Raw genomic sequence first — 24,200 nt, forward strand, 5'->3', positions numbered from 1 at the left:
AATTTTAAAATAGTTATTAAAAAAGTTATAATAAACTGCATTTTCCAAAAGCAATGAACACGATATAAAACTAGGAATTATAAAATATGTCACCAATTCAATTTTTTTTTTTTTTTTTTAATATTTTAAAAAATTTAATCCGTTTTTCTTTTATTTCGATTTTATAGCTACCATTTTATATTGATGTTTATTATTCATTTCTTGTTTTTCCGACAATTTTTTGCAACAAAATATATATAATGAGTAGGAAAAAATAAATTATTTTATGCTTTATTTTACAAATTAATAGCATGTAGAAATGGTTAAAATCGAAACATTACACAACAGGTTATTATTGTTATTATATATATAAGTATATATGCTATTTTCCCTTCATATGATTAATTATATATACCAACCATTTAATACATTAAAAAAACTAATTATATACATATATAATAATTGTGTTGTTTTATTATAGGTATAAATTTGTCTGGTGGTATATAAGGCATTTATTTCCTTATATGTAATATTATTATATGTATGCAACATCTTATATATTAATATTAAAAATTGATTTATATATACTTTTTTTAACACCATAATAATTCAATAAAAAAAAAAATATAACTTATAAAAAAATAATTAATTTATTACTAAAGTGATGAGAAAAAAAATTTATAACTATATATAATATTGAGCATAATATTTCACTTAATACACATTTGTTAAAGGGGGTAAATATATATCTAAGGGAAATTTAAAAAAACATTTTTTAAGGTTGAAGCAGGGAATAAAAAAAAATAAAATATTAAAAAATACTAAAGATCGTCAAAGTATACTTATTTTTGAGTAACTATTATAATTTTTTTTTTATTTTTCTTATTTTTTCTTTAAAACTCGAATATATTGACAAATAAATAAATGTACACCTTATACCCCATGAGAACATATTTTAAATTGTAGTTTTAGCAAATTACTTTCCCTCAAAATGAATAGAAACAATATATATGAAAATGAACAAAATGAAAGTACCAGTGTTAATTATCCAGTATCAAAAGATAACAATATGAACATTAATATGTCTTATGATTTTAATGCTAATTCATTAATTAAAAATGACTTGAATGATTATTTTAATACATTTATGCAAAAAACGAAACACCCATATGTATGTTTAACCCATATTTTTTTTAAACTCCTATCTGTAATATTGTAATAATTTTTATAAAAAATCATATACATATTCAAAAATGCATATTATATTTGCATACATAAATTAAATTCCCCTTCTTGAAAATATGCATTGGCTATCTTAATAACACTTACCTACAAAATTCACACATTTTATTTGAACTTATGGGGAAAACATTATTGTTGGTATTTTTGCTTTGGAAAATGCACACATATATATGCCATTTTTTTTTTATTTTATTTTATAACTTGTAGATATTTCATTGGACCCTTCATATTTCAAAATGAAAAGTCTAAGGAAAATGATTTCATTATAACATTCGCAATAACTCTTTTTTTAGTATCGTTGGATTTTTATTTGGTTAAAAATATTACTGGAAGGTAAGGAAGGAAAGTGACTTAATTTCGTAGATAGTTACTATATTATACATGTATACATAAATACCTGTATATATTTTTTTTAAGGTTTTTAGTAAAAATGATATGGTGGATTGATGCCAACCCGGATTATTCTAACAAAATAGTTTTCCAATCTTCTGAAGAAAACTCATTAAGCAATATGGACAAAAATATTTTTTGGTATGCATTATATGCATATTTTTTAATATGGCTTATGCAAACAATACAAATGTTAATGTCCTTACAATTTTGTTGGTTTTTATTATGTTTTATATGCTTATTTTTATCCTTTTATAATTTATTTAATTTTTGGCAATGTTCAAAAGAACAACGAAAAATGGTTGCAAATGTTATGAGCAACGTTAATTTAAATTATATATATAATAAAATATTTTATAATATGTAAAAAAAAATATATGAATTTTATTTGATTAGTTGCCAAATTTAGTGTTACACAAGAATGCTTGTGATATTTTTTTTGTGTGCATATTATACTATTTACATGTTTTTATATTTTAAAAAAATATAATATGTTGTAAGAGTAGAACAAAATTATAATTCTTAAAACTAAAAAATGGCGATATTTCCTACATAATAAATTCCTTTTAATTAATATAAAAATATTTCTTTAAAATGATTTTAAAAAATATATTTCAAAACAAATATCTCCATTACAAAAAACTTACATTTTGCTTAAAATATTGTACACATGATGTGCAAGGGCTTTTATGCAAATATTATGAGCGTATAGTTCAAGGGCGTATGCAAAAATTGTAACACACGTTTCTCTTTTTCATTGAAATTTATTATTATTGCATTTGCAAATGAAAAAAAAAAAAATATATATATATATATTACAACATTAAAGAGCCAAAAATCTAAAACAAATAAAAAGGTATAAAAATATTTTTTTTAATTTCATATTATATGACATTTTCATGTGTCCCTCCAAATCATTTGTATTAAGTACATATAAATGTATTTGTACATATGCCATACAAATTTTACTAGAATTTATTATTATTTATCTTTTAAAGAATTTAATAGCTTATAAAAAATTATATATAATATTCATACATGTATGATCAACTAACTATTATTTATAACCTCATAACATATTTATCCATATTATTATCATGACCCATTTAAAATATTAAAAATGTTATTTCATAAGATAAAATATTTATTTTTTGCTTTATATTTTTCAAAAATATATTATTCCTTTAAATTTTTTTTTTTATAATTTTTCAATGTATAGATTCATATATACAAAAACTAACTATTGGTATTAAAATGGAAATTTTTTAAAAACATACAGCTAATTTCATATATAGATATTCAATTAAAAAATATAGCATATTTAAAAACACTGAAGTCTATATAAATGTTGGTGTGGAAAAAAGTTACCATGCCAAATATTATATATACATATGCATATATGTAGGCCTATATATGTAATATGAATTCTCCACTGCAATGTTTTTTTGTTTATTTTTTAATTACCTTTAAAATATTTTTCAATTGAATATTTCAAGTCTATCATATTATTTTTATTTTTTTACTTTTAAATAGCTATTTGTATATATTAAAAAAATAATGTTAATCCACAACATTGGCAGTACAAATTATGAAACTATTGAATTAGAGATTTTATTAATATGCATTTTTTAAATAAAAATTAAAAGATACATTTGTTATTACAAGTATAAAATTTATTTATTTTATATATTATTTTTTTATACTTTAAAGTCCGTATTTTCGTGCTAATTTTGAAAATTGGGGTTATAGGGATATAATAAAATTGCAAAAAAAAACGAGCCTACAAATCAAATATTAATTATTTTCCTGAAGATATAAAAAATATATATAACATAATTCATGTTATCATTAAAAAGGAAAAACCAAGACTAATTATTTTTCTTTGGTCAAATTTATATATACCTATATGTAGCAGCATTGAATTATCATTATGCCATATAAACATGTACAAATGGTTATTTGATATATCTATATGTACTTATATGTTTTGAATTGTGATCAAGGCTTCAAAGTATAGCTTTTTTTCGCATTTCTTTAATACATATAGTGAATATAATTTTATAAAACAGAGCAAAAAAGAACGATCAATTAAAAATAAAAGCGCGTAGTATATTTACAAAATAATAAATTTACACATAGCTTTTTTTGAAAATAGTCAAATAAAAAATGAGTTTAACAGAAGAAAAACCAAAGGAAATAATCGACGAAAAAATAAATGAAAACAATGAAAAAAATGACGAAAAAATAAACGAAAAAAATGACGAAAAAGTAGATGAACAAAATGAACAAAGTGACGAACAAGTAAATGACGAAATCGACGAAAAAATAAATGAAAACAATGAAAAAATCGACGAAAAAATAAACGAAAAAATAAACGAAAAAATAAACGAAAAAAATGAAAAAAATGACGAAATAAACGATGAGAATGGGAAAGAAGATAAAGATGCAACAGAAAAAAAAGAAGATGAAAACGTTATGGGTTTATTTTTATCTTATTTACAAAAAAATAAAGATGATCCCCAAGTTCTTCAAACTATGTTAAGTATGATGAGTGGAAAGGGTGTAAATATGTCACCTGAAGATATGCTAAAATTAACACAAGGCAATAAGAAAAAAGATGAAAGTTCAGAAGAAAAAAGTACCCAAAGTCAATCTAAAGTAAATCAAACAAATGAAAGTGAAAATAATGATAAAAAAAATGGTGACTTAAATGAAGAAAATAGAGATGTCATAAAAAAAAAACACAGCGCATTAGTCGAAGATAATGATGATTATGAAATTGAAAATTGTGAACCAGAGTTGCCTCTTGAAGAAGAAGCGATATCATTAATTGAAAACATCAACATAACAAATGATGGAAAGAATAAGGATAATAACGAACAATATAGTAAAGAATCTATTAAAAAAACAAATGGAGTATCTATTTCTGCAAATATGGCTAAGTTAGCTGATAAATATATGAGCCTCGGCAAAAATGCAGAAACAACCGGAAAGGAACAAAGTGACTTTAAATTATATCATTCTAAAAATACATGGGAAGAATTAAAAATTGATAATGAACTTATACAAATATTAACTTACTTAAAATTTTTTGGACCATCAAAAATTCAAGCATATGCATTACCAATCATATTAGATAGTAATAAAAATTTAATTGCCCAATCACAAAATGGATCTGGTAAAACATTAACTTTTGTAATTGCAATGTTATCAAAAATTAATAGAACTATGTATTCATTGCAAGCAGTTTGTATATGTCCAACCAGAGAGTTGGCACAACAAAATTATGGTGTAGTTTGTAAATTTACAAAATATTTAAATGTTAACACATTTTTAGCTGTTCCATTATGTGAAAAATATAATAAATCTAGTGGGTTCCAAATATATGTTGGTACTCCTGGTAAAACTTTAGATTTTTTAAAAAGAAGATATATTGACACTAATAATATAAAAATATTTGTGTTAGATGAAGCAGATGATTTAATTGATATTAAAAATAATATGTCATCACAAGTTGAAAATATAAAAAGATTTTTACCAAAAACTTGTCAAATTCTTTTATTTTCTGCTACATATAATGATGATGTAAGACTTTTTGCTGATAAATTTGCACCAAGAGCAACAAAAATAAGTGTAAGACAAGAAGATTTGACTCTAAAATGTGTCAAACAATATTATTTAATAACAGAAAATGATGAACAAAAATATTATTATTTATCTGAATTATATTGTTCTATGACTATATCACAATGTGTTATATTTGTTAATTCAAAAAAATCAGCATATAATTTATATCAATTTATGACAGATAATAATCACAATGTTACACTAATTTGTGCAGATAGTGTAATTAGTAGATTTACACGAAATAAAATTGAAAAAACAAATGTAATGGGTATGGATCCTAAAACAAGAGATGCTTTAATGTCTGATTTTAAAAAAGGTATATCAAAAGTTTTAATATGTACAGATTTATTATCTAGAGGTATTGATGTTCCATCTATAAGCTTAGTTATTAATTTTGATTTGCCATATATATATCAAGGTAGAATAACTAATTCATCGGATGGTATAGCAAATCAAAATGTAAACATGGAAACTTATATTCATAGAATTGGAAGAACAGGAAGATTTGGAACAAAGGGTATGGCTATTAATTTTATTAGTAAAGTTCAAATTCCACATATTCATCAAATTGAAAAATACTACAAGTGTGTAATTTCAGATCTTGAATATGATTCAGAACTTATGATGACTTCTATAACGAAGTTGAAAAATTAAAAAAAAAATTATAAATATATTACTTTTATTGAGAAATTGTGACGTTTTTTTTTCATTTCTTTCCAAACATTGACCATGAAAAATGAAAAATTATTATTTCAGTTTGAATAAAATAAACAAATTAATTCATTTAATTGGAACAAAAGATAATAAATGAGTTTATGCATTTTATATTATAATTTTCCACTTATTTTTTCATTTTGTTTTTCTTGCATAAATTATTATTTTGTGCCCGTTAAAATGTTAATATAATTCATGTATGGTTAATATAATACAACTAAAGTTGCATATTCTCTAATTTTATTAAATTTTGCGAACTTTTAAATGGTAAAAGCATATTGATGTGCCAATATGCTGGTATATATTATGTGTGTATATTTAATACATTGTAAAAAAATGAAAATTATTACATACAATTTTTTAACAAATCTAAAGCTTATATTTGAATAAAATGAAAAATCCTATATTAATTATAAAATAATATTGTATTATGTCAATGAAAATAAAATAAGTTGGGTGTTAAATATTTTTTTAATTTAAAATTCTAATAAATTATATTTCCTTCAAATCTAAATGAAAATTATTCTATCATATATAATTTTTTTTTTTTTTTTCCAACAATAATGTTGTTAATAAATAGTTATATGCTATATATACATTGGCTATAATATGTAGATGATGTGATATTCAAAAAAATAAATATAACAAAAAAAATATAAAATTAAAAAATATAAAAAAATGTAAAATATACTTTGCCAATTCTCCAAAAATAAAACATTGCTATTGTTGAATTTGTAATGTTAAATTTTCTAAGTTATTTTTTTGAACCATATTTCATTAAATTGAATTAATTTAAATTTTGTAGAAAAGTTGCACAGATTATTTTCTCCAGTTTTTTGTGTTTATAAAATTATTGCATATGAGCACGTTTCCAATCGGGTGTTTCCATATCTAGCAATATTATTTTTGGCATAGAATTTAACAAGTAAATAAATAAATATATATATACATACATATTCGTATTGCATACATATTTGTAGCATACATATGTATGGAAACAGGGCGCACATAAATAATAAGGGAATTGTATAAATGCTGAAAATACTTTGTAGAAATATATGCCACAACACAAAATTATATCGAATAATAACAAACTCACCTAAAAACGCGTTAAAAGCGTTTTATAACAGACAATATAGCAATGATAATAATAATAATAATACCAATTTAAAGATAGAACATGACCCATTTTATACAAATCCACTAAGAAAGCTTAGTTGTATTGGGTGTGGTCAATTTTTACAAACTATTGATGAAAAAAAAAGTGGGTATATTCCATTTAATGTTTATGAAAAATATACAAATGGTCGATTAAAGTTTTATACAAAAGTTAAAGGTGAAGAAGTAGACTGTATACCTGATGGAGTAAAAGTTGATGTTAATAATTTTTTGAACTATCGAGTTAAAACAAAAATTATTTTATGCAAACGTTGTTATAGATTACAACATTATAAAATATCAGATACAAAATGTGATGTCGATGTTAATAGAATTGAAAATATTATAAAATGTCGAACAGATTTGCAAGAACAAATTCGATTAAATCAAGAAAGAAAAAAAAATATAAATAAATCAACAGATAGTTACAAAAACGAAAAGATAAATCTTGATAATGATCATATTAAATTTGACCATTTGAAGGAAAAAGATAAAGAAGAAAATCAGGAACAGCATTTTGAGAAAAATTTAAATAGTGTAAAAAATGAAAATACTGATAATAATCAAATTATTGTAGAACGATATGAAGAAAAGGAAAACGTTGAAAAACCAAAAGAGTTGTCAGAAAATTATTCGGACATTTCTAAAGGGACTAAAAATATCATAACTAATGCTAACAAATGTAACAATAAATCCCTTACTTTTATAAAAAAAAAGTTACATCGAAACTCTATTGAGATAAATAAATTTGCAGACGAACAAGAAAAATATGATGAAATAAACGAAAATAATTTTGAAAATATAAAAAATGATCAATGTGAAGCGAAGGAAGTACGTATAAATGATGAAACAGATTCTCAAATTAATAATAAAAAAAGTGTTTTTCAAAATGAAGATGATATTAATATTTTAGAGAATAACACATCTGAAGTGAAATATTATGAAGATAGTTCATATAACATTGACAAAAGATTTATTAATATGTATGAGAAGAAAGATATTTTAAAAAAACGAAATGAAATAAAAAGACTAGATGCAGAAAAAATGGATATAAGTAACGCTAAATATATAGAAGCTGATAGAAATAATATAATGAATAATTTAATAAAAAAAATGAAAAAAAAATCTTTAGTACTTTATATAATAGACATAACAAATATTGAAAATACTATACTTCCTGAATTGTATATAGGATGCAAAAATAAAGATATAAATATTATATGGCTAGTTAATAAAATCGATTGTTTACCTAAATCGACAAATCTTGATATTATAAAAATATGGTTCCGTAATATGATACGACAAATAAAAAATACTCATATAAATGATTTAATATTTATATCAGCATTGAAATGTTATAATTATAATATATTAGAAGAAAGAATGAAAAATTATATAGACATAGATAAAGGTATTGATATATATATAGTTGGGTGTGTAAATGTTGGCAAATCATCTTTTTTAAATTCATTTTTAAAATTTATAAATTATAAACATATAGGAGATATATATAACAAAAGAAAAAAAGGAGGGGTAACGGTTTCAAATATACCATATACAACATTAAATTATAATGTGTTCAAATTAAAAAAAGATATTAATATAATTGATACTATTGGAATTCCAACAAAATATCAATATAGTTCTATATTATATAAGGATATCGATTTAAATAGTATAATAATAAATAAAAAAATTCAACCTTTTACTTATAAGCTTAAAGATGATTATTCTATTATTTTAGGAAGTTTATGTTATATTAATTTAATTTATGGGAATTTTGCATTACTAACTTTTTATATATCAAATAAAGTCACAATACATATGTGTAGAAGTGAAAAAGTTGAAAATTTTTTAGAAAAAAAAAAATGTTCTTTTTTATATCCTCCCCATGTTTATTCAGATTTTGATCTACTAAAACCATTTGTAAAACATACTGTTAAAGTTTTGGGTAAAGATTATGAAAGTATAGATGATATTGTCATATCAGATTTATGCTGGTTTTCAATAACAGGACGAGGAATAAAAATATTTGAAATATATGCACCAAAAAATATTAAAATTTATAGAAGGCCATCAATGATTAATGATGGAATCAAACACACACAAGTTGACGTTTTTAAATATAAATCTTATAGAGGTAGGACACAAAAAATTCTTAAAAAAAAAAAAAAAATTATTGAACAATTGGATAGACAAAATCCAGAGAGAAGACAAGATATGAAAAATCTTACTCTCCAAAAGGAACAAATGCAATTGGAAAGTTTAAACAATTTTGATGATACAAAAAAAATGAAGGAATCTTCAACCGGTACCCATTCAATATTTGCGGACAAAGCTGATATGGAAAATATCGTTCATTATTTATAAGAATTCAATTTTTTTTTCGTTTTTTTCGTCATTTTCATTTTTTTTTTTTTTTTTTTAATTACTTGCTATTTTTCATAAATCATTCACTCATTTTAAGATGGTTACACTTACATTTTATTAAAGCATTTAAAAAGAGGGGAAAAAATATTTGTACATGTATATATTTATATGAACAATTTTATTCGTTTTCATATTTTTGAAAAATTATAATATACTTTTCAATTATTTAGTACTATTGTATTATACGCTGTCATGCATATTAAAAAAATGTTTCATTTAAAAAAATTACAACTATTACATAGTTTAGTAAATTTCTATTAATTATTATTTTATATGTAACTATTTAAAAAAAAATAAAATATGTAAAAAATAAATGCCTATATATGCACAATATAGTATATATTATTTTTATTGCAAATAATTTTGCAAAAAAATGAAGCATATGGGAGAATACATATAATATATATATTTGACGCATTTCTTTCAATTTTCTATTTAAATGTATATTTTCATGCATTTTTAAAGTGACCAGAACAAAATTAAAATAAAAGAAGTTTCCTAATTTTTTTATATATTTCAAAAAAATATTACACTCATGTGTTATTTTATAAATACAAAAATAACTCGTCTATATTTATTTTTTTAATGAAAAATCGGACCAAACAATAAAGAAATGACAGATTTAAAAGGAAATACAATATGGAAAATAACATTAAAAAATAAATATATGAAAGGTATTGACAAAAAACAAACAAACAATACATTACACAGAGGATAATAGAAATACAAAGATATATTTGTATATACGTTTTATGAATATTCCTAACAAGGGGGGGATGAAATAGCGTTGACAATTTAACAAAATATATGAAGTGATAAAGAAAAGAAATTTATAAAAAAATAATAAATAAAAAAAAAAAAAAAAAAAAAACAAGAAAATGATCCCTTTTTTTAAAATCGGAATTGTATTAGTAAGACAAATAAGCAAACCTATATCCGGCTATATAAAGAAAAAGGCTATAGAAAATAAAAAATTTAAAAGTATATGTATATTTTGCGGAAAAAAATATTATTTTTTTGAACAATATATCCAAAAAAAATTTTATAATTCAAATTTAACCAATGTTAATTATAGTTCTTATATAAGCGAAAGTAAATCTGTGAATGTAGGTAGTGAAATACTTGGAGAAACCATCATATTCTTAACAGCAGCTTTAATTATTATTGCTGAATATAAAAGAAATAGTATAAAAGAGTCAAAAAAAGAATTAGCATTAAATCATAAATTAGAAACGTTAAAATTACAAATAAAAGAGTTACAACAAGAGAATGATGAAATTATGAAAATTGTATTACCAAATAAACAAAATAATAGAGATAAAAGAAACTTCGAAGTTGAACATACAAATTTTTTTAAGGGAATTTATTATAAAATTGTAGGTCAACCTAGCGAAACAACAAATTATGATCAAACACCAAAAAACGAAGATGAAAAGAAAAATGAAAATACAAATAAAAGTGACTAAAATTGGTATTACATTAACCAATATACATATAATGTACAACTTTACAAATAATGAAACATGTCTATGTATATAATTTTAATTATAGGATGAATATATTATTTTTAAATGTTTTACAATATTGCCCAATAAGGAATTAGAAACTAAATTATAATTTTCAGCGTATTCTGATGAAATAATTCATCATTTTTTTGTGACGTGTGTATACAGCCAATTTTTTTTTTTTTGAGAAATTTATATTTCATAAATAAATAAATAAAAAAATATCCGTACGTATATATAGTTATACATATCGATAGCTATATATATTTTTTTTGAATGTTTTAAAAATTTACGGTTAATATATAGCGTTTTTGAAAATCATTGATGAAATGCATTTATCATATTAAACTTTGGAAGCATAAATATGCAATTCATATATATACATATATATGAATATTTGTGCAGGTAATAAAAAAAAAAAATGCATTTTATAAAAGACAAAATTTGTATAAGTTCCTTCGTATGTATTTTTGTTCTCTATGGTGACATATATTTTAACACATAGAAACGAATAAACATGAAATTTTACAAAAGCATAATTTAAAAACAAAAAAAGAAAGAATAAATTAAAAAAAATTTTAAATAAATAATATTATTAAAAAAAAAAATAAATAAATAGAATAAAAACAAAATCAAATATAAGCATTTGAAACATTTACGGGATTTAAACATTTTAGGGAATATGCATAGTTATATTTACTATTAATGGTCGTATATTTTTCACGCAACTAAATAAATATTTATGTAATTTTTTTCATTCATCCATATTTCAGAAGGAGTTCTAAACTTTTATATGAGCATAATATGTAGAAATTACAAACTTATGCGTATATGTATTATTTTATTTTTTTTTTTCTTTCTGTTGACTTGTGTAATTCTTCATTTCTTTTTACTAGCTCGGTATTTAATTTGTGGGGTCGATGATAATTTAATTGTTTCACGACTTGTAGGAGTAGCTTTTATACAACCCGATATAAAAGAGGACATTTTTTTAAAATTATCAAATTCATCTTTATAAAAATATCCATAATATTCATTAGTAGTATCATCAATACTATTATTAAAAAGACATAAAACATGAATATCTTTTTTTTTTGAATAAGAATTAAATACTTCATCACTTAATTTAACTAAGAATTTTCTATTATCAACTATCATAGGATTAATATCAAAATATTTATTATTAATAAATATATCATTAATATAATTATATTTAACACTTTTGGTAGTTAAATTTACGCTACTAATAAATAAAACACATTTCTTATTTTTGTTTAGACATTTTGTTTGAAATTGTGGAAATTTACTAAAAAATGGTACCCCAAATACTAGTGATTCATGTACAAATGATATAAATTTTTTTCTATTATTTAATATAGCATCAGTAATAGGTTTTGGTTTTCTTCCATAACATACTATAAAAGCCTTTGTCTTATCACTTAAATTAAAACGTTGATAAACATTTTGTTTACTAGGTAATAAACTTTTACAATTCGTTATGGCTACATTTAAAATAGATGGAAAACTTGATATACTACTATTAATAACAGGATGTATAACATCCTTTTTGTCATTTTTGCAATAAACTAAATATGGTTTATTACTAAAGAATACCTCTTTTAATTTTTCTGTATCAGATATGTCAATATATTTGAACTTATAAAAATGGGTGTGATAAAATTCTAAACATTTTTGAAAAAAACCAATAAAAATTAAAAATACAATAAATAATCCCATCAAAATAGAATATTTACATTTGGTTCGTATATGTTCATCTATATATTTACTACAACACCAACTTGTCTTTGTTTTATTATTTTTTCCCTTATTTGCATTTGTCTGGGAACCAGATCCTTCTTTATTATCATCTTCTTTATTTTTTCTGTTTCTAAGATAATTCATTTTTTTAATTAATATATATATATATAATATAATTTTAAAGAGTGTCTCAAAATTTTAAGATTCACGTTATCATTAATACTTCTGATGCTATAACTATTGGTACTATTCCTAATACTCTAATTAATATCACATTAATGTTGATAATATTATTAATTTTTATGTAATGGTATATTTTAATATAGATTTTTCGTGACTTGTTCAGTTCTTTTTCAATTTATTTTTTTTCCTTTTGAATAAGGCGAATCGAATCTTCAAAAATATATTAATATCCAATTTTATTTAATTTACAAAATTTAAACTAATTTTAAATTAAATATAAGTTATGACTATTTTAATTGTTTTTTTTCATCAAAAGATTACAATATATATTTATATATATAATATTAATTCAATATGATTATATCTGTTTTTTTTTTTTTTTTTTTTGTGTCATTTGGTTATACAAATGAAATTTAGCACCTCGAAACGTGTTTATCAAATCTTATTTTAAAAATATGTAACTTTTGAAATTATTATCAATAAATAGCTATAATTAAAAAAACAATAAAATGAAAATTATATAATACATATATAAATACTATTAATTACATACGAAAATGAATATATTTTCAAAGGGATAACTCTACTGTATTTAGGGCAGTAGAAATAGAATATATAATTGTATAATAGATACAATAAAAATATTGAAAATTCAAAATTTTAATATGTATTTAGCCATTTATATATATAATCTTACAAGTACATGTACTTTCCTCCATAAAATATTATGATGGTAAATATTTTTATAAACTTAAAAAAATAAAACATTATTTATAATATGTAAGATACCAAAAATATCAAATTATAATATTCTTATATTAAATTTTGTATCTATTTAATATTTACGATTTAGTGCTTTACCGCAATTTATACAACATTGCGCCCATTTATAGGAATTGTAATATATTCCATTTTTATACCATGAACATATAAATATTGTATATACATAAATAAATATATACATATATATATGTATATATAATACATTTTCACCTTTTGAAGAACACAATGAGGAAATATAATAAAATGCAATTCACAAAAGTGAAAAAATAAACCCTCAGTTTAATGCTAAAATTTTAACATAAATTATTGCCATATTTTTTTAATTTATTACCGCCTGAAATAGTATTATTTTTGGCCATATCATTACCCTTTTATTACGTTAGCTATGCATTTTTCACCTTAACTTTTTTTAAAATTTAATTATTTTAGCGAATATATCCTTGTGATAATATAACAATTTCGTCATTTAATCAAACATATAAATCCATATACCCACATATATATATACATCAGTATGCAGCAGTCTATATAGCATATAATTAAATTTCCCCATCAAAAAAATGTACCATAATAATTTTAAGTGGTTTATTATAAATAAAGGGGGAAATAGAGAAAAATAAGGTCAACATTTTGGACAAATAGTATATTTATATTATTTGTTATTCTTTAAAATCGAATAAATATGATATATAAATGCTACTATATAAGTAAGACAAATTATATTCTTCTTCTTTTTTACAAACTAAATATCTGTTCAAATTATGCGGTGTTGGGTGACTAGATCGAAGCATATGTTTTTTTTTTTTAAAGAAGAAAAAATATTCCATCAATTTCGTTCATTCCTTTTTACTACAAATGACGATTTATATAACAAATTAAAATATGATAATTATATGATTAAATTAGTAAAAAATTTGAAAAAAAAAAGTAACGAAAATGTTGGTGGATATGCTAATAGTAATGAATATAATGAGAATACCGTCATGTCCAACATTGATGCAGGAATGTGTTATCTTTATAAAAATGTAGATATTATAAAAAAAAACAATATTGATAAGAAAGAGACGATGGTATATAGTTACAAAAGCAATAATAATTTAATTAGTTTAGAAAATGCACAAAATGAAATAAATGAACATAATTTTAATTATAAGGTTATTACTAGCCAAAATAATAACAAAAAAAATATATGTATAAATAATATAAAAAAGGTGTATATATTTATTATGAATAATTTAAATATTTTTACTGTAGATCATGTTTTATTAATATTATATAGTTTTTTATTTAACAATGTACATGTAGAATATTTAAGACAAATTAGTGAACATATTATAAATAATATTTATAATTTTAAAACGAGTGAATTGCTATTAGTTCATTTATTTTATGTATACTATGAAAATGATAAAAGGAATTCAAAAGAAGATTATTTTAATTACAATGATGGATTACTATATTATGATATAATGTCTCGTTGTATTTATGAAAACAATGAATTAATACGAAATATATCAGGGTTAGATACCAAAAAGGAAATTTTAAAAAAAATTATATTAACAAATTTTGAAAAACAAAATTTAACTAACAAAAATAATATTCAAATAAATGCTTTAGCCAAAAATTTAATGAAATATAGCACTTATTTATTTTATAAACGAAAAAATGATTTAAATTTAGATCAAATCACAAAAATATATTTTTTATTTACCACTTATAATATATACAATAATGAATTTTTCAATCATTGTGTTAATATATTTTTCGAAATTTTAAAATCGTTAAATCTTAACAAATTAAAAAACAAAGACAATGATTTTGTAATAAAAAATGAAAAACTAAATATTCACGATATAAATAAACTTCACATGATTATTCAGTGTTTCTACTACATATCTGGAATAGCAAAAAAAGATACTATAATAGATGAAGAAAATAAAAAAAACAAAAATATATACAATACAAATTTTTTTTATGATTTTTACAAGTTTATCAAAACGAATTATACCATACTTAGACATGCTAATACACATCATTTATTTTTACTATTAAAGATGATAGACAATATTTATTCAATTGAAAATGGCATTAACTATGATTCAATTCATCAATTTGAACAAAATGAAGATGCTAAATTTATTATTTTATGTCTAATCGATGAGAGATTAAAATGTGTTTCTCAATATGTTAATGAATATCCCCCTACAAAATGCAAAAATATTGTCAATTGCATAAAAATATTTAATCATATTCCCATTCTATATTATGATTATTATTGTTCAAAATTTGGTTTTAATAAAAAAAAACAAAAGTTTGAAAAATCTTCCTCAAATTTCAATGAAAATCATTTTGATATTTTGTTGTCTTCTAAAAATTATGATAAAGATAGTTATAATCTAGATATTAAGACAAACAATTTAGATTCGCCTGAAATCGTATCAGATGAATTAAATTACGTACATTTTTTAAAAAAAATGAATTATTTCATTAATATGAAAAATGTTGATTTAAAAAAATATTTGTCAATACTCCTTTTAACGATAGGAAAAACTCCAAATTATAAACACATGTTAACTTATTTTATAAACAATTTAGAAACAAGTACAAATAATATAAACCTATTATTATTTTATACTGAATCAATTAGTACTTATACAAATAATATATATATATTGTTATATGTAGATTATTTTGTCAAAAAAATTACAGAGAAAAATAAATTATCAAATACCTATAAAATAGGGGCTGATAAAATAGTAATATTATTATCATGTCTTCGAAATTTTATAAATAATAAAAACTATATTAATCATCATAATTTTTATAATAAAATGGATGATATATTGGAAAAATATAATTTTGAAAAAAACTCTGAAGAATTTTTTATGTTATTATACAAAAATAAACCAGATATATATGAACATGTTAGCCAACATTTGACAACTATCAATATGAAAAATATTATAAATTTAGAACAATTTCTTTTTCATTACTCATATAAAAATATGATTATAAATACGTTTAACTGTTTAAAGGATTTATTATTTTACATAAATAATACAGTATTAATATACAATATTTTATACTTATTTTTAGTTATAAATAATTACTATAATAAATTTGATATTAATACTTGTAGTGTTGCAAATAGAATAGCACAAATATTTTTCCAAAAATTATTTATTTTTAAATTTTTAAATATATATTCAGATCATCAAAATACACTTTATAATGTTATTAATAATATTGCAGTTTATATTAAATTAAATAAAGAGATGGACAATGATTTATTAAAATATATTATTAATATATATTTGCATAATGAAAGTTCACCCTTAAGTGACAATATTTATGACCATATTGCTGATCAGATTAGACCTATTTATAATAATAATTTTAATTTAGTTTATAAAAACGGAACTTATAATTTATCTACAAATCCTCAAATCGATCAAAAGGAGATAATTGCATTAACCAATACCATGATAGAAAATAAGTATGATTTATGCTTAATTAATTTATTTATTTTATTTTATCAAAAAGCTAATTTCAATAAATTGTATGAAGAAATTAGGGACTATTTGTATGCCCATGTTACTGTGTAATTCTGTTTTGCATTGGAAACCTTGCATATGTGCATGTACCCAATACATAATATTGTGTGTATCACATTTATAGACAATTTTATTATATTTATTTGTTTTTTTTGTTTTATTTTTTTCATTTTTTTATTTCATTATGCATAGTAAAATTTCCAAACGATTTGTCTGTTCACACCAAATCAACTTTGCATTTTCATTCAAATAAACAATTTGTAAATATTAAAAAAAATAAAATTATTTCTCCACAATTAGTCTACCTTTATATCATATTATGTAAATCCATAAAAATGCAGAAAAGCTATTTATTTTTTATTCTACATGCATGGCATTTTGCCGATCTTTACCCATATGTATGTATGTATATATATAAACCAATTTTATTTATGATGAAGTAAGAAAAATGTGCATTTGATATTTTAGTGTGAATTTGATATTTAGCCTGAATTTGATAACATTTTAATAAAAAAATAGTTTGGGAAAATAAGTATGTTATGAAAAATAATAATATTTATCAGCTTGTTCGCATATGCTTAATCTTTAATTCTCATAGATTAGTAATAAAATAAATGATCACACGAATAAATAAAATAGCAAACTAACCATAAAAAAACATAAAACAATAATAATTATGTAATAAATATATTAGTTCATTGAATATTTAAAAATGTTTAAGACACAAAAAAGAAAAAAAATGTTACAAGTGGTATAATGAAGATCTAAATTATTTTCATATGTGTTATTACATATTAGCATGATAACATTCTGCACATATATATATATATATATATATATATATATATATTTTTTTTATGATTAAATGACACAAATTATTAACAATGTGCTATATATTCTCATATATTTATAATATTTATTATTTTGTTTTAATTTTATTTCTTTATATTTTTTTATTTTTTAAATAAAACCTCAATGAATTAATATAGGAAATATGGTAAGCCTATTTTTTTTAATAACACACTTGAAATTATTTTATAAAATATTTGATTACAATAATAATACTGCGAAATAAATTAAAAAAAAAAAATTGCAAAATATATAATAAAATGACGATCAAAATATCACTGAATTAAACCGTGCTTTGTTTCCACTTTTTGTAAAAGAAACAAAAAATGATAATTTATTCACAGGTATATATGGATATATATATATTATGTAATCTTTGACGCACGCCTCAAATGTTTGAAGCAAAGCATATTTATATTTGAATTGATCATTCAAAAAGCATATAAAAAAATTTCACATATCGATTTATAAATAAGTATGTATATATATATACATGCGTGTATAATATATATTTTCTTCTTTGTGAATATAAAGTAGTTTAATACAATTTAATACCCATTTTTTGAAAATTTATTTTAACAATTTGTAAAAGGAAAATTATATAGTGATATAATTTTCTACAATTTTTTTTTAATGTGGAATAATAAGAGCAATATATATAATAAGAAGAAATTAAAATAAAAGAGGGGGGGGAGTTATATTTTTAACTTTAGTATACAAACTTGCATTCATAAGAAAGTTGAAGAGCGTACATTAGTGATGAAACTCATATGTACGCTAAAAATCCAAGATATAAAAATGTAAAAATTAAAAAATTAAAAAAAATTTATAGCAATATTCAGTTTTTCCATCATACCAACAAAATTGCAAACACCTTGTATACACACATAACAAAGGTAAAAACTGAAATTGGAGGAAAAAATATATATATATAAAAGTAACGATATTGTAACCAGAATAAATTAAAGAACTACCAAACAGTATACAAAATGAATAGGTTAATATTAAATAAAGCCACTTCATCAAATGATGAGCCAACGCCTGGGTACTTGTACAACGAGATATCTCAAATGGCATTTTGTTCTAAAGAATCACTAAATATGGTTGGGGAATATTTATTAAAAAAATTGCAAAGAACTGATTTAAATGTCAAATTAAAAACTTTAAAAATCTTAAAACATTTATGTGATAAAAAAAGATCTGATTTTCGAAATTTTTTAAAAAAAAAAATAGATATTATAAAAGAATGCCAAAATTGTAATATTGTTCATGATCAATTAAAAGGGGATACACCATCGATGTTAGTTCGAAAAGAAGCTACTGATTTGATAAAAATTATTTATTCTTATGAGACAGTGGAAAATAATATTAAAACAATTCCAAACAGTAGTCAAGACAATATAATCAAAAATAATAGAATAGAAGGATTTGGTAATAATGTGTTTCAAAAAGATTTAAATAATTATCCAAGGGAAAATAATACAAATTATATTTATAATAATAACATCAGTGGAAATAATAATAATAGTAACAATTTTTATGACCTTCCAAATATGAGGCAACAATTTAATGGAAAAAATATGAACTATCAAAGTAATAGTACATTTAATAATTCAAACAATTATATGAATAAAATGCCTGGATTTGGAAATCCATATTTTAATCAAAACCCTGTACAAAAAACAAAAAGTGAAATTGCTATTAAATATTTGAATGAAGTAGCAAATAAATATATACCATCATCTTTTGTAAATAAAATTAATAAAGTTAGTACAACTATTTCAAAAAATTATTCAAATGGATCTTTAAATTTTCAAAATATAATAGGTGGAAATTCTTTTAATAAAAATTTTGAAAAGGGAAATATGAAATATTTTGATGGTAGGAATACAGGATGGACATCTAATAATAACAATTTTAATAATAATACAAAATATTATAAAAATAATAAGGGAAAGGAAAAAATGAAAAATCCACAAGAATCGCAAGAATCGGGTTTATATGAAAATAAAATAATTGATGATGTATTAAATACTACTGGCATTAATAAAGTACCTTGTGAAAATATTGTAAACGAATTTGTTCAAAAATGTGATACATTAGATACTAAAGTAATTATTAGTATCCTTACATCTAGATTAAAAACCAATTTTATGGATGAAGAATCAAATTGGAAATATAAAATCAAAGTATTACATGTTATTAAGCATTTATTAATTCATAGAAAAAATAAAAAAAACAATGAGCAAATAATAGAAACCTTTGAAATTCTATTAGATAATTTAAAAAGACAAACTATGGAAGAATTATATAAATGCAAAGAAATCAAGCAATTAAAAAAACTTGCCATAGAAATATTTGTATTGATGGGTTTAAAAGAAAAGCAACAAAATGAAGAGACACTAAAAACAACAGTCCAAAGAAATGATCAAAATGTTAATGCACCAAATTTTGAAATACCAAATTTATTAGATTTTGATGATGATCCTATTAATATTACAACTACAAATAATAACCATGTTTCTACAGATATGTTTAAAGACTCTAATGCGAATAAAAATTTTCGAGATATAGATATCGATCTCATAAATTTTGAAAATAATTCTAATAATAATACAAAAAAAAACGATGAATCTTATAATACCGTGATAAGAAATATAGATAATATGTCGTTATCAAATTCGATGTCAAAAAACACAGAATTGTTTAATAGCCTAAACGTTAAATGTCCATCCAATTCTTACAATAATATTGATACTAATTTTAGTGACAATAATATAACAAATGAAAAATGTAAAGAACAAAATAATTCGATAAATTCATATGGAAAAGTCAATAATAATGCTTTTCTCAATGATTTAATTTTGTTAAACCCTGAAAATACTCAAAAGAATACTAATAAATATAATGATAATATTATAAAATCTCAAAATAAAAAATCAAATTTAAATAATGGTGATGATTTTTTTAATTTAGGATCGACTGATAACATAAAAAATAATAAAGACAATATTAGTTCTTTAAAAAATACATATTTTGAAGATATGGAAAAACTACAATTTTCAAAAGGATCAAATAATATAGATAATAAAAATAAATATTATGAACAAAATAAAATAAATAATAAACTAAATATCGAACCATTAGAAAGTGAAAATACTCAATTTTATGATAAAAATAATTTTAATAATACAAAAGAAAAAAATTCTAATGATGCATGCTTAATAGATATAAATGATAACCTTACCGATATTAGTATTAAGAAAAATAACAACGTTAACACTTTTTATATTGATCAAAAAGGATCCGAAAATTATCATACACAAAATAATAATAATCAAACAAATGTACTTCCAAAAAAATATAGTTCTGATTTTATAAATAATTCTATAAATACAAATGATGATAAAATTAATCATTTTTTTAACACATTTACAATTTCTCCTAAGAAACCTGAAAAACCGAATGAAAAGCCGAATGTCAAAATTGACGCATTTGAATTAATGGCAGATGAAATGAAGTTATAATTTATATCCTCATAGTCATATTAAATGCCAAATTTTATAAATACAATTTTTCTTGTTTATTTGGAACGCTCATATATATATAAATATTCATGCTGGCTCATGGGTATTTATTTTTATGTATCAATTATGTATTCGTAGCATATCCTTGTTATTATGCCCTTTTTAATTTTATTATTTTTACGATTTTTTAATTTGATTTTGTATGTTAATACAGTTTATTACTTTTTATTTTTTTACTCTTTTTTTTTTACTCTTTTTTTTTTACTATTTTTTTTTTACTCTTTTTTTTACTATTTTTTTTACGCTTTTTTTTACTTTTTTTATTTATTTTACACTATATGTAAAATGTGATCATTATTTTTTTTACTTAAAGTTTATAAAAAGATCAAATAAAATAAAATCTTAATAAAACATAATAAATTAATTAATAACACATCAAATACAACCACTTAGCACATTATGCAAAAAATAAAAAATTTTCATTACAAACCTTTTACAATGTACACCCTATTTTTTCTACAATTGAGTGTATGAATTGTATCCTAAAATGGAAAAATGAAAAAATGGAAAAATGAAAAAATGGACAATGAAAAAATGAAAAAAATGAAAAGAATGGAAAAAATGGAAAAAATGGACAAAGTGTACAAAATGAAACACATATTCTTATGTGTGTTGTTTTATTTTCCACAATGCAATCGCACTTTTCTATTTACTATGAAAAGTTGCTGAAATGCAAAATACTGATAAATTTTAAAAACACTACCTTCGAAATGAGGTACATCCAAATTATACTTTTTTATTATAGATCTGAAAATTGAGAATATACAAAAAAAAGTTAAAATGAAAATGAAGTGATTAAATATTATTATATATGAAAAAAATATAATGTAAAATAAAATAATCACATACGCTGGTAAAAATCGTCCTCCTAAGAAATGTTTTTTTGTATAATTCCTTAACCCTTCTTTAGGTAGCATTAAGGATATGTTCATTTCTGACTCAACGCATAGTTTAACGTCTTTTGCCCCTATTTTGTATAAAATAATAAATTTTAACATGGATATATATACCTCCTTAATAATATATTACAATATTTTGTCTGGTTTTTATTACCTTTGTCTATGTTTGTACCTGATGGGACATCGATTGATACAACTTCTTTTTTTGAATTGTTAATCATCTATGGTAAAAACACATTCACATTTTAAAAATATAAAATAGTAAAAAATTGTAAAATGAAAAGCATATTTTTATTTAGGCAAAAAATTATCTTACACTAATCAAAGCGTCAAAAGGGCTACGAGGCTCGCCAGAAAAACTAAAACCGAATATTGCATCCACAATTAAATCATAATTACACATTTCTATATGTAAATAAAATAAAAATATAATAATAATATGCTAGTATTAAAAGTAAAAGATGGGTAATCCCCATATATATATATACATACGTATATATATGCAATATTTTTACCATCTTGTGTTATTGATCTCAAAACCGGGATTTCATAATGCTCAAGTAATTTTAATAAACCCTTTAATAAAATATATAGAAAAATAAACATAAAAATGGTGGATATTAATTATGCAAACAAATAAAATAGAATGCAAAAATTTTTATGAACAAAAATATGTTTTTTATATCTATATGTTTCACTTTTTTGTACATCCATTTCTATTTGTTGCTCACAAATGCACACTTATAATTATACACATATATTTCGATTTTTTTTTAAAACCTTGAATAGAATTTTATTATTTTCCTTAAGGTAAACAACTGTGACATCATATCCAAATTCTTTCAAATGGCGAGCTGCTACTAATCCGTCACCTCCATTATTACCAGGCCCACAACAAATTATAATTTTTTTAAAATTTGCAAGATCATAATTTTTGAAAATTATTTGTGAGATAGAAAGTCCAGCTAGCTCCATCAATTGGCTAGTTGTGTATCCAACAACATCACTCATTAATTCTTCATCTATGGTTTTGGCTAATGCCTGAGACAAATACTATGCATATAAAAAAGGAGAGAAAAAAAAATATGGAAATTATAAAAAAAATATTCACAAAAGACGTTTTACTTTTTTAAATGTCCTGTTTTTATTCATACTGTTATTTTCATTGTGCATGTAACAATGTTATGTATATTGTTATGTATATTTATATAGTTTTAAAATGCTATTCTTAATTTTAGCTCCTTTTTGGAGAAAAAATGTGGTAATGAAATTTCATTCCTAAGAATATCTGACTTGAAATATATATGCATACACATATACTATTTTTTTTCACTGTTCTAAATTTATATTAACAAATAAACATATAAAGGAATTTAACATTTTAGGAATGATAAATCTATATATTTGTGTATATGTTGGCACTTGAACACTCAGCACATATTTAGGCCATATATAAGTATAGCCTAATATAATTTCTTCTGTATTATTTAAAAATGAAAATAATTATATAAAGATATAATACTTTTTTATATATTATAGTTA

General features: G+C 21.3%; 8 protein-coding genes across 8 annotated transcripts; 6 read left to right on the top strand and 2 right to left on the bottom strand.

The window, feature by feature from the left end:
- Positions 1-970: 970 nt before the first annotated feature.
- On the top strand, positions 971-1,978 carry PY17X_1326400 (golgi apparatus membrane protein TVP23, putative; the record flags this gene model as incomplete). Its single annotated transcript, XM_022957105.1, has 3 exons — positions 971-1,194; positions 1,429-1,554; positions 1,639-1,978. 3 exons carry the CDS (start codon positions 971-973, stop codon positions 1,976-1,978), a joined length of 690 nt encoding a protein of 229 aa, XP_022813577.1.
- Positions 1,979-3,777: 1,799 nt separating this feature from the next.
- On the top strand, positions 3,778-5,892 carry PY17X_1326500 (ATP-dependent RNA helicase DBP5, putative; the record flags this gene model as incomplete). The annotated part of the gene is made up of 1 exon (XM_722098.2): positions 3,778-5,892. One exon carries the CDS (start codon positions 3,778-3,780, stop codon positions 5,890-5,892), a length of 2,115 nt encoding a protein of 704 aa, XP_727191.2.
- A 1,092-nt stretch (positions 5,893-6,984) lies between these two features.
- PY17X_1326600 (GTPase) lies at positions 6,985-9,480 on the top strand (the record flags this gene model as incomplete). The annotated part of the gene is made up of 1 exon (XM_722099.1): positions 6,985-9,480. The coding sequence occupies one exon, from the start codon at positions 6,985-6,987 to the stop codon at positions 9,478-9,480; it is 2,496 nt and encodes an 831-aa protein (XP_727192.1).
- Positions 9,481-10,418: 938 nt separating this feature from the next.
- PY17X_1326700 (uncharacterized protein) lies at positions 10,419-11,006 on the top strand (the record flags this gene model as incomplete). Its single annotated transcript, XM_722100.1, has 1 exon — positions 10,419-11,006. The coding sequence occupies one exon, from the start codon at positions 10,419-10,421 to the stop codon at positions 11,004-11,006; it is 588 nt and encodes a 195-aa protein (XP_727193.1).
- A 918-nt stretch (positions 11,007-11,924) lies between these two features.
- PY17X_1326800 (conserved protein, unknown function) lies at positions 11,925-12,947 on the bottom strand (the record flags this gene model as incomplete). The annotated part of the gene is made up of 1 exon (XM_722101.1): positions 11,925-12,947. One exon carries the CDS (start codon positions 12,945-12,947, stop codon positions 11,925-11,927), a length of 1,023 nt encoding a protein of 340 aa, XP_727194.1.
- A 1,583-nt stretch (positions 12,948-14,530) lies between these two features.
- PY17X_1326900 (conserved Plasmodium protein, unknown function) lies at positions 14,531-17,374 on the top strand (the record flags this gene model as incomplete). Its single annotated transcript, XM_722743.2, has 1 exon — positions 14,531-17,374. The coding sequence occupies one exon, from the start codon at positions 14,531-14,533 to the stop codon at positions 17,372-17,374; it is 2,844 nt and encodes a 947-aa protein (XP_727836.2).
- Positions 17,375-19,161: 1,787 nt separating this feature from the next.
- PY17X_1327000 (conserved Plasmodium protein, unknown function) lies at positions 19,162-21,699 on the top strand (the record flags this gene model as incomplete). Its single annotated transcript, XM_720897.1, has 1 exon — positions 19,162-21,699. One exon carries the CDS (start codon positions 19,162-19,164, stop codon positions 21,697-21,699), a length of 2,538 nt encoding a protein of 845 aa, XP_725990.1.
- Positions 21,700-22,215: 516 nt separating this feature from the next.
- PY17X_1327100 (pyridoxal 5'-phosphate synthase, putative) lies at positions 22,216-23,824 on the bottom strand (the record flags this gene model as incomplete). Its single annotated transcript, XM_022957106.1, has 8 exons — positions 22,216-22,241; positions 22,463-22,506; positions 22,609-22,726; positions 22,813-22,879; positions 22,975-23,063; positions 23,174-23,234; positions 23,439-23,711; positions 23,813-23,824. 8 exons carry the CDS (start codon positions 23,822-23,824, stop codon positions 22,216-22,218), a joined length of 690 nt encoding a protein of 229 aa, XP_022813578.1.
- Positions 23,825-24,200: the final 376 nt, after the last annotated feature.

Source organism: Plasmodium yoelii (assembly GCF_900002385.2).
Source record: "Plasmodium yoelii strain 17X genome assembly, chromosome: 13".
NCBI classification, from domain to species: Eukaryota; Apicomplexa; class Aconoidasida; order Haemosporida; family Plasmodiidae; genus Plasmodium; species Plasmodium yoelii.